The sequence below is a fragment of the Phoxinus phoxinus genome (assembly GCF_949152265.1).
Source record: "Phoxinus phoxinus genome assembly, chromosome: 1".
NCBI classification, from domain to species: domain Eukaryota; kingdom Metazoa; phylum Chordata; class Actinopteri; order Cypriniformes; family Leuciscidae; genus Phoxinus; species Phoxinus phoxinus.
Window position 1 is genome coordinate 17,797,989 of NC_136876.1, and position 10,293 is coordinate 17,808,281.

Here is a 10,293-nt window from a genome sequence, read left to right on the forward strand (position 1 = left end):
TTTCTTTTTCTTTCTTTTTTCTGTTGATTGACATATGACCAGGACATTTTTTTGACATTTCTTGTGAGATTTGCAACTTTTTTCTTTTTTTTGACATATGACCAGGGCATTTCTTGAGAGATTTTCAACTTTTTTTAGATTTCTGATTGACGTATGACCAGGATATTTCTTCACAGTGTGCGATTTGCTCTAGAAGCTATAAACATCTCTGAAAACAATCTAGATTTTTCTGAGTACTTTGAATGCAAAAACACAAGGTCTTCAGACGACATCAAATATAATTCACAAACGTCTACAATTCTGCAATGTGACATTTTGAGTGAAATATTCAGATGGGAAACTGGAACTTCAGGATTTGATTGGATAATAGAAATGTAGGCTAAGATATTTTTGGTTTGTGTGTCTTTGGTTGTCAGCAGCAACTTTTTAATTTGTTAATATTTGTTAACTACATCAGTTAAAATTATAACCATGAAAAAGCATGTATTCATCTTAGTTCATGTTAATTTCAACATTTAGTAATACATTATTAAAATCAAAAGTTGCATTTTATATAATGGACCTGAGCTGACATGAACTAACGTTATAAATAAATACTGTAATAAATGTATACTCATTGTTAGCTAATTAATTAACCGGTGTTAACTAATTGTGTTGCGTTGATGAATTCTGCACAAGACCAAGAAAGTAAAGTCAGATTTTATTTCACGGTTGTTTTTGATAAGTAGCTATGTTTACAAACTTGTTAAAATAATAATTAGCTATTACTCATCCGGTAGCTGCTTTCTTAGGTTTTAATCATAGACAAAAAAAAACTACACTGTTTCCCTTGTCTCGATCTCTCGCTTCAATTTCTCCCATCGTCAGCACGGCAGTTGTCCATTCCTCTCTCATTCACCCTCTCCTCCTCCATCCATCTCTTTCTAGATCGGGACTGGGATCCCGTGCATCTGTTCATATGAATCTGAAACAGGCGTTTACACACAAATTCACATGCATGTAAAGAGAGGTATTTCTTTAACACACACACACTCACCGTCCTCTGCGGTGTCATGGGATGCTGTGAAGTCTGTGTTGTTGTATACACAGTCTGATTCGGCCATGATTTCATACGATTCTGAGAGAGAACAAGACTGTTTTGTTTTGTTTTTGTTTTTTCATATACCACATGGCCATACAAACACATAGCCTATAAAACACTTACCAGTGTCTGTGTGGTCCAGAGCGAGATCTTGTTTTGCATCTTCATCTGGATTGATGTAGTCTATGCAGGGAAACATTTTTAAAAGAGTTTATTGCACATTATCAATTCATTTGTCACTTACAAATAAAGGTTCTTCATTGGTTCCATACAGAACCTTTAACATCCATGGAACTTTTCCATCGCACAAAAGGTTCTGTATGGAAGAAAAAATGTTTCTTTTAAGAACGGTTGACTGAAAGGTTCTTTGGGCTACCAAAAAAGGTTCGGCGTCACTGTGAAAACCTCCTTTTTGAAACCTTTATTTTTAAGCGTAGACAGTATCAGACCCGTGGCACACACGTGTGTGTGTGTGTGTGTGTGTGTGTGTGTGTGTGTGTGTGTGTTTGATCCCTCACCCTCGTCTTCAGTCGCATGCTGAAGTTTATGAGTTTGTCTTCGGGGTTGAGCATACACACATCCCTCCATGTTCTCATACGACTCTCCATCTGTAGAGAAGAACACACACAACCTGTGTCACGTCCTTCCTCCATTGAACTCCAGCCATTCATATTGTGAAGCTTTAATAAGCAGACGAAACTTTGGAATTTATTTTGATAATATTTATTTAGTAATATTAATTGGGGGAAATAATTTCAGCTAAACAAATTATTTCAGACCTTTTGTTGTTGTTGATTTTGATGATTATGGCTTACAGTTTATGAAAACCCTTTCACAATATTCTAATTTTGAATTTGGGGTTTTCATAAGCTGTAAGCCATAATCATCAAAATGATATCAAATAAAGGCTTGACATATCTTACTTTGCATGTAATGAGTCTATATCATATATTAGTTTCACCTTTTAAGTTGAATTACTGAAATAAATGAACTTTTGCACGATACTCTAAGTTTTCGAGTTTCAGCTGTGAGTAAAATCAAAAATCATATGCTCACCAGTGTCTGTCAAATTGCTGGGCGGTTGTAGGGTGTTCTGATGTTCCTCTGGCCCCGCCCCTTCCTCTTCCCCAATTGCATCAGGTTCAAGATAATCTAAAACCAACAACCGTTAAATTTCAGATTAAATCCCCTCACATAATTACTGCTGGCCAGGATATATACAGTACCTCCATCTGCAGACACATAATATGTGACTTTGTCTTGATTGCTGTAAATAGCTGCATCTACGTTCTCATAGGACTGCGTCTCATCTGTCCAAACCAACAACATAATATTGACTGTATTTTTCTGGATTTTAATTCGGCTAGCACTATAAAAAAATATGAAATTATTAGCAGTGTTTTACCCTTCTTTTTGTTTTCAGCGCTCTCCATCACAGGGCACCTGTGACAACACACATTCAAAAACATGAAACAGCCTTCTTAGCACGTTTACTTCTTTAATGTGACATGTTTCCAGTGTTTCCAGTGTTTCAAATGAAGGACGTGACTTGATTTTATTGGAAAGTAATTGAATGAATCATGAGAAGTCTCTATATGACAGGTAGAGAGGAGGGCTTGGTGATGTCGAGCTGGTTCAGAAGTGGAATTTTTTTTTTTTTATAAAAAATAAAATGATTAAGATCATGAACGATTATTATTAAAAACCCTCTGGTGCTCTTTGGTCATTTTTGACCGAAACATTTTACTTTTTTTTTTTTTATAGAATTTTTTACTTCATTGGAATAGTACGAAACTTGGTAAAGGTTTTTGACATTTGCTATGTGAACACACACCAAAAATCATGGACATGATTCGAAAAGGCTATAAAAAATGGTCACACTTGTAGCTACTGTTCAATGAATTACAAAGGAATGGGAAGCGGATTTCATCTAGTGGAAATGTTGGGTACTGCGCCCAAACAAAATCTCACTGAAAGCTCATTTTTTGAGATATCAACCTAAAATTTGAAACACAACTTGTTTAGATTTATGGCTTTGATGTTCTCACAGTTTTAGAGTAAAACATTATTTCATATAAAAATTGAAAAAAATTTGTTTTGCATTTTTCAATAGCCTAATAAACTTAAACTTCTATAACTTTAAGATCACTTTTTTTCACGGCAGCAATAATCTACTAAGTGCCTTCTTAAAAAGAAACCAAACTCAAGTCAATATTTAAGACAGTTTAAATTTAAGTAGTCAATGCTCAAAACATAGTTAAGTAAATAAATAGATTATAACTACTGCATAAATATAATTTAGTATAAAATCCCCTTTAAAATTAAAAATTAAAAACTATAAATATAAAAAAAATATAAAAAACATTGTCAAACGTAAAAAGTAAAAAAAAGGTGGTTGTTTTTTAACAAGATATATAGAGTAAAAAGGAAAAGAGAAAGAGTATTGGAAAAGCCAAATACATCACCTAAAAGAAGTATAGGTGGCAACTTGTCCATTTGTGTGTGTCCTCTGTTCTGCAGGTGCTGCATAAAGACAAAAATATCATCAAGGACCATCATAGATCTATGAACTATAATGCAATATATAATTTGTCAACATGAAGCTTGTATGTTGAGAATTTTTCTATGTCAGTGTGTGTATTTTTTGGCTCAGTGTTATTTTAGTATTAGGCCTATCTAAAGTATTTTTTTATTAATAGTATTTTTATTCACATTTTTTCCCCTAATAGGCCTATTGAAACAGCATAAACATGGTTGATGAGGACACCTCTTCATTGTGTGTGTGTGTGTGTGTGTGTGTGTGTGTGTGTGTGTGTGTGTGTGTGTGTGTGTGTGTGTGTGTGTGTGTGTGTGTGTGTGTGTGTGTGTGTGTGTGTGTGTGTGTGTGTGTGTGTGTGTGTGTGTGTGTGTGTGTGTTCACAACACTTGCCATTCCTGCGTCGTTGTGTTTTGCAGATGTAGGCGAACAGAACAATCCCAATCAAAAAGGCTGATGCAGGAACTGTGTAGAGCAACCAGTCAGGCCGAGATGCTAAACACAACACACACACACACACACACACACACACACAAATTGTTAACTGATTCAGCATCGGATTTATTATGACATAATGCTGCATAAAAACTTACCTGTGTTCTGTGAGTGGTTTTTGACTGGCTTGAGATCAGGTTTGCTGTGAGATGCACCATCAAACACAGTTGTGTTAACTGTTGTGTAGCCTGTGGACATGATGAAATTGTCTTTCTTTTGAGCTGAAAGTGCACTTAATCATGCTAGTTTATTAAACTAACACACATGACATAATCAGAAACCATTTACACATTATAGCAAAATATATTATATTTTTTAAATATCTTACTACACTCTTAAAAAATAAAGGTTCCAAAATAATGGGTTTTCACCGTGATGCCATAGAAGAATCATTTTGGTTCCCCAAAAATCCTTTCAGTGAACAGTTCCTAAAAAATAACTTTTTTTTCATACTCTTAAAAGTAAAGGTTATTTATTGGCATTGATGGTTTCGTGAAGAACCTTTAAAGGGGACCTATTATGCCCCGTTTTACTGAATGTAATATTAGTCTCAATTGTCCCCAGAATGTGTCTGTGTAGTTTCCGCTTAATAATACCAGTTCATATATTATACCATGTTGTAAATGCCCATTATTGAGAGGAAGCTGTTTTCGTGCATGTATCTTTAAATGCAAATGAGCTGCTGCTCCCCGCCCCCTTTGTGCCTTTACAGCTTCTGCCTCGGATACTCTGCCAAAAACTAAATTATTTTAATGTCTATCGTGGCCACACTCACGTGACATTGCAGTTCTTCATGAAAGTTAGGGGCTGTTTACACGACACCGTTTTCAACTAAAAATGTAAAACATTTTATGCAGTTTGGCCATTAATTTACACGACAGCGGCATTTTGGGTGCCTGAAAACGCAATCTTTTGAAAATGATATCAGAAACAATTTTGCATTGTGAAATGTTGAATGTCAGGAACACAGCAAACATCAGGCCGCTGTCACTATTAAACCAAACTGTGTTCTTTCTGTGGTTTTCACAGTTGAATCAAAATCATTTAATCCAAAAAACAGTTTCAAACTCTTCTTTAGATGTGTTTACAGTCTAAAAATTGTTATGTTTGTATCATTATTGAAATGATCAGGATGGAAGACTCAACTGAAAATAATATATGACTTTTGTACAATCGTGTATTTATTTTGCTTTGACAGATCTTTTGAAAAACAAGGTTAGATTAGTTTAATTTACGTGACACTTTCAGTCTTACTCTTTTTCTCTTCAAACACACTCACAGACAGATCCCAAGGGAGGGACTGCTTGTTTTCTCACCAGCTGCCTTCACACGTTTCCTTTCTTTAACAATTTGAAGCGTTATTTTCACAGAAGTGATGCTTACTCTGCTAAACTGCACTGTTAGACCTTACCAGGCTTTTTACAGTAAAATACTGGTAACACTACAGTATGTTACTGTAAAAATACCATGCGCTAAATTAAAACTCGAGATAAATAATTTCACTTGAAGAAACTGACTGCCTTAAATTGACCAACTGTCATTTTAAACGTATTAACTAAAATGTATAATGCACTAATAATGTGAGCAAAGTATTATGGTGAACTTTCATTTGAGACCACAAATTTTTTTTGGTAAATAAAGACATTTCCACTGAACTAGCAACACTGGTCACCTGCTGTTAACAAGCAGAATCACTGAAGGAAAGAGGAACACACGAACGGCCGTCCAGCCATTACACATTATTACACTTATTATTAACCAGTATGACTTTATTTCTGTCATACATCTACATAAGTTATTGAGATGTTAAAATTGAAAATGGTTTTAAGGATGTTTCTTTTGCTTGAACTTTTGCAATCCACACTTGTGCTCAAACACATGGTTTGTGAATGCAGTTTGTTATATTGATTATGATGACAAAAGCATCATATAGTCTGTTCATTCAGTAATCTCGTTCAGAGTTTAATTCTGTATCAAACGTGTTACATTAATACCTCTGTAAAACTACAATCATGACGCATTTTTTTAACACATCATGCACAACCAAAGAAACAGAGCTACACTGTCTTGAAGAAACACAGAGATATAAAAAATCAGCGCATGTCTCTCAACAATGGTGGCAACATTTTTTTTTTTTTTTTTATAAATTAAATGTATTATTATTTAGCCTATTATTTATATTGATGTCTGTGTCTGAGTCAAGGAGGAGTTCAAAACTATGCACTATATTATTTCAATATCCTTCAGAATACATGTTTACAGAAACATTGCTGGATTTCATGTTGTAGATTCAAAGATATATGATTAATAAATATGAAATACCCATTCAAAGCTTATACACAGGATGAGATCAGATAATCAGACATGTCCATGATGATCATGGCATCATCACAACAGCCAAAAACACTGGATCAACTTCCTCTTGGCTGTTAATTGACTGTATTCCTGTAGGCTATTTTTGTTACGGTATTACTGTTTTAATGGAAAATGGTATAATATTGTCAGAATTTGGCCTTTTTTTTTTTTTTTACAGCAAGGGTTAACAGTGTATCAAACATGCACCTAAACACAGAACCATCAAGTGCTGAAGATTATGTTTCAATGTTTCATTAACAGTGTTGTTTGGGCGAAAAACTGCTTTGTAATTATCAGAGACCAAAAACAGCAAGTCCGTCTGATATTTTTCTGACATTTTTCTTAAAAATTAGCATTATGTACAAAATTACATTGTACGGCATACGGCATATTTAAATGCATCTATATATGAACTGTTTGATTTATGCATCTGCGTGAACCACTTTTTCTCTTATCAAACAATATAAGGTTTGCCAGAAAAATATCAGAACTTTATTAACTTTACTTTTACTAACCTTCAGTTGTGGTCTTGTTTGCTGCATTCATCCTGAAACATCAGAAAGCAAATATGAGTGTGAACACAAAGCTGGGCGAGTGAAAACTGACAAGAGAAGAGGTGAAAACAGATGTGGCGGAAGAGAAGGAGGGTGAAAGAAACAGAAAATAACATCAAATGTAAAAAAATAAAAAAGGAGAAGTGAGAGAATAGACATGTCGTAAACAAACCCACCACTCATATGGCACATATTTTGAAACAAACTTTCACTTATCTTATCTTATATTAACATTTAAATGCATATATATAAACAGCAAATATTATTATTGTGAAATATTATTACATTTTAAATAACTGTTTTCTATGTGAGTTTAAATTTATGTGAATAGTAAAGTGTAATTTATTCCTGTGATCAAAGCTGAATTTTCAGCATCATTAGTCCAGTCTTCAGTGTCACATGATCCTTCAGAAATCATTCTCAGTTATTATCAATGTTGGAAACAGTTGTGCTACTTAATATTTTTTCATAACCCTAAAATCATAACCCTAAAAGATCATTTGGAATAAATGCTGTTCTTTTTTACTTTTTATTCATCAATGAATCCTGAAAAAAATATCACAGGTGGCAAAAAAAATATACATAATATTAAGCAGCACAGAGGCTATAAAATCAGCATATTAGAATGATTTCTGAACGAAATTGTTATTATTATCAAATTTAGCAATAACAATACAAAAACCCATTATTTGCACTTTTATTATCTTTTTTTTTTTTCATCATCAAACATTCATGCTCACAGATAAATATAATTTAAAACGGCATAGCCAAAGAATGCACAATCACAACTGTGTCTTTCTATTCAAGTCCACCTTGTCAAAGTTATATGTGGGTGACAAATGTGCTAAACCATTTCAGGATCATTAAAATGGTCAAACTGTGGTCTTCAGCTTCAGCACGCGCAGCCGCACTGTGAAATCACCGGGTAGTGCGCGCGGATCCACGCGCATCGCTTGAGCGCGCGAGAGCCCTGCTGGCAGTGCCACCGGAGGAGCGTGACGCTCACGGACTGCACCGGTTTACAAAACATCCCCTCCGGTAAAGAGCACGAGCGCTCGGTCGAGCACTGTCCTTCTTTGACGTATCTCGGCCAGAAACGCACGCCCAGATCTTTCCACATCGACAGCACCGGGCACTGCGTGTACGACCACAACCACCGGCGAAACCTGCGCTCCGTTTTCGGTGCTGCTTTAAGACCAGTGAAATCCAGCTGCTGAAATTCACGGGGAATCGGTCCGGCGAGACTGATCTCGTCCTCTCGCGTGATGTCGGACCCGTTACCTCGCGTCGGTGGACCGGTCGAAGAGAAGAAGGGGTCAAAACTGCTGCCGAGTTTCCGCCGCAGCAGCCGAGGGGTTAAATCCCTCTCTCCCGGTTCCAGCGCCGGGTCAGGGTCCTCGTGCAGGTCCGGTACCGGCAGGTGTTCGCTTGGGGACGGGCGCACGCGCAATTGAAGCTGAGATTGCGCGAAGTGGACGGTGACGGACACGCAGAGCACGAGCGCAGGAGACGCCTTCATTTTCATTCAAGTCGAGAAAAAGTTTTGTCCGATTTACTGAAATGAAGTTTAACAGACAAAATTTATGATCATTAGTTTTGGATCGCGGTTCTTGGTTACAAATAGCTTGTGAAGAACAACTCATTCAAAAGTATAATGCTCAAATTACTCTTCACTGGCTGGTATTACCTAATGAACTGTTAGAGACTTTGAATGGGAGACTATGAAGGCTAGGCTACTCTTGTCTTTGATAACTGAAGCCTGTCTCCTGCTGAATGGAGCTTTTCTTTGGAGACGCCAGACGCGTCAAGAGACGCGGGAGCGCGCCGCGCTTGTGTCGCCCCGCGGGTTTAGATTAATGTGTCACCCGTTACAACTACAACCCCCCCCCCCCCTCTTCCTCCCCCCCCCTCTTCCTCCCCCTTCCTCCCCCTCTCACGGGTGAGCAGAGACCCACAATGAACTTACTGAAACAGCATACATGTCATAATTTGCATGCTGTTATTTTTATTAGGCAATATAGGCCCTTATATTGTTAATGTTTTATAGTCAACTGTATATATATATATATATATATATATATATATATATATATATATATATATATATATATATATTAAATGCATTTTTATATTAGTTATATAAAAATATGTGTTAGTTTTATATATTAGTTTTTATTTCAGTTTAATTTTTATATTCTTAATGAGATTATGATACTTTAGCCAATGTTTTTTTTTAAGTCCAGTTTAATTTTTATTTCAGTGTTGGTGTAGTTTTAGTTTATTTATTTCCAAATTAATCTTTTTCCAACGGCTCCAGGGCGTTAATAAAGGCCTTCTGAAGCAAAGTGATGCGATTTTTTGTAAGACAATTACTACTTATATATACTACTTTTTATAACTTTATAAACTTTAATCACTGGCTTCCGGCAATGGCAGAGGTCACTCTTCCTCCGGAATGACTTGCGTACCGCTGTTACCATTAAATATGGATACTGTCTTACAAAAGTACGTTTGTTGCAAACTTGTTATTTTGGTTAATGCATTAAATAATGTTAACAGATGAGAGTTTTTTAATTATTATTTTGTTTTATTTTAGTTAAAGATAAAAACCTGCAACTCTTAAGCTGTAGGTTGATGCTAGACAATGAGCAGAGAATGACGTTAATTCGGGTTAATTAATTACACAGATTTCCAGGCTCATTGAAGCACATTTATAGTTTGCTATTGATGTTAAACAGGCCTGACACACACATACCTTAGATCCCCTATCTTGACCATGAGATACTAAAAGGTTTGAATGTAGACCGTCTACGTGACAGCGATTGTGATGCGCGGCCTTCAAGTTGACACTTTGTCACACATTGAATGAATGACGCATTTTATCACTTTAAATTAATCAATTAGCTCACTGCTCAACCTCTGACCTATAACGAACACTGAGTTTATGCCTGAAGGATCTACGTCAGTGACACCCCCTTAAAACATCCACACACACAATAAACACATGCACAAACACACACCTCACCCACGCTTTTTAATAAATCTAATCATCAGGTCAAGCATGCCAAGCCAGCCTTCAGTGAGGTGACGCTTGATCTCCAAGACAGACGAAGACAACACACACATGTATAATTACATTATATGAATACAAATGTATATGGAAAAAGCCCATAACCTGAGAGAGAGATCATATTAATGTACTGACTTAAGGGGTTTAACATATGATCATCCCTTTACTCTCAAAATTAATTCGATTTTAATAGATAATAGTC

The 10,293-nt window shown here is 35.9% G+C and overlaps 2 protein-coding genes across 2 annotated transcripts; both read right to left on the reverse strand.

Annotated features, from left to right (window-relative positions):
* Positions 1 to 681: 681 nt before the first annotated feature.
* On the reverse strand, positions 682 to 7,094 carry LOC307009153 (uncharacterized protein). Its single transcript, XM_079632674.1, has 11 exons — positions 6,983 to 7,094; positions 4,211 to 4,300; positions 4,011 to 4,112; positions 3,547 to 3,604; positions 2,487 to 2,524; positions 2,308 to 2,391; positions 2,138 to 2,233; positions 1,600 to 1,689; positions 1,205 to 1,264; positions 1,037 to 1,117; positions 682 to 964 (listed from the first exon to the last, which is right to left on the reverse strand). Exons 1-11 carry the CDS (start codon positions 7,011 to 7,013, stop codon positions 924 to 926), a joined length of 771 nt encoding a protein of 256 aa, XP_079488800.1. The 5' UTR covers positions 7,014 to 7,094; the 3' UTR covers positions 682 to 923.
* A 727-nt stretch (positions 7,095 to 7,821) lies between these two features.
* Positions 7,822 to 8,753, reverse strand: nog5 (noggin 5). The gene has a single exon (XM_079613710.1). The coding sequence runs from the start codon at positions 8,544 to 8,546 to the stop codon at positions 7,914 to 7,916; it is 633 nt and encodes a 210-aa protein (XP_079469836.1). The 5' UTR covers positions 8,547 to 8,753; the 3' UTR covers positions 7,822 to 7,913.
* Between the last annotated feature and the right edge of the window lie 1,540 nt (positions 8,754 to 10,293).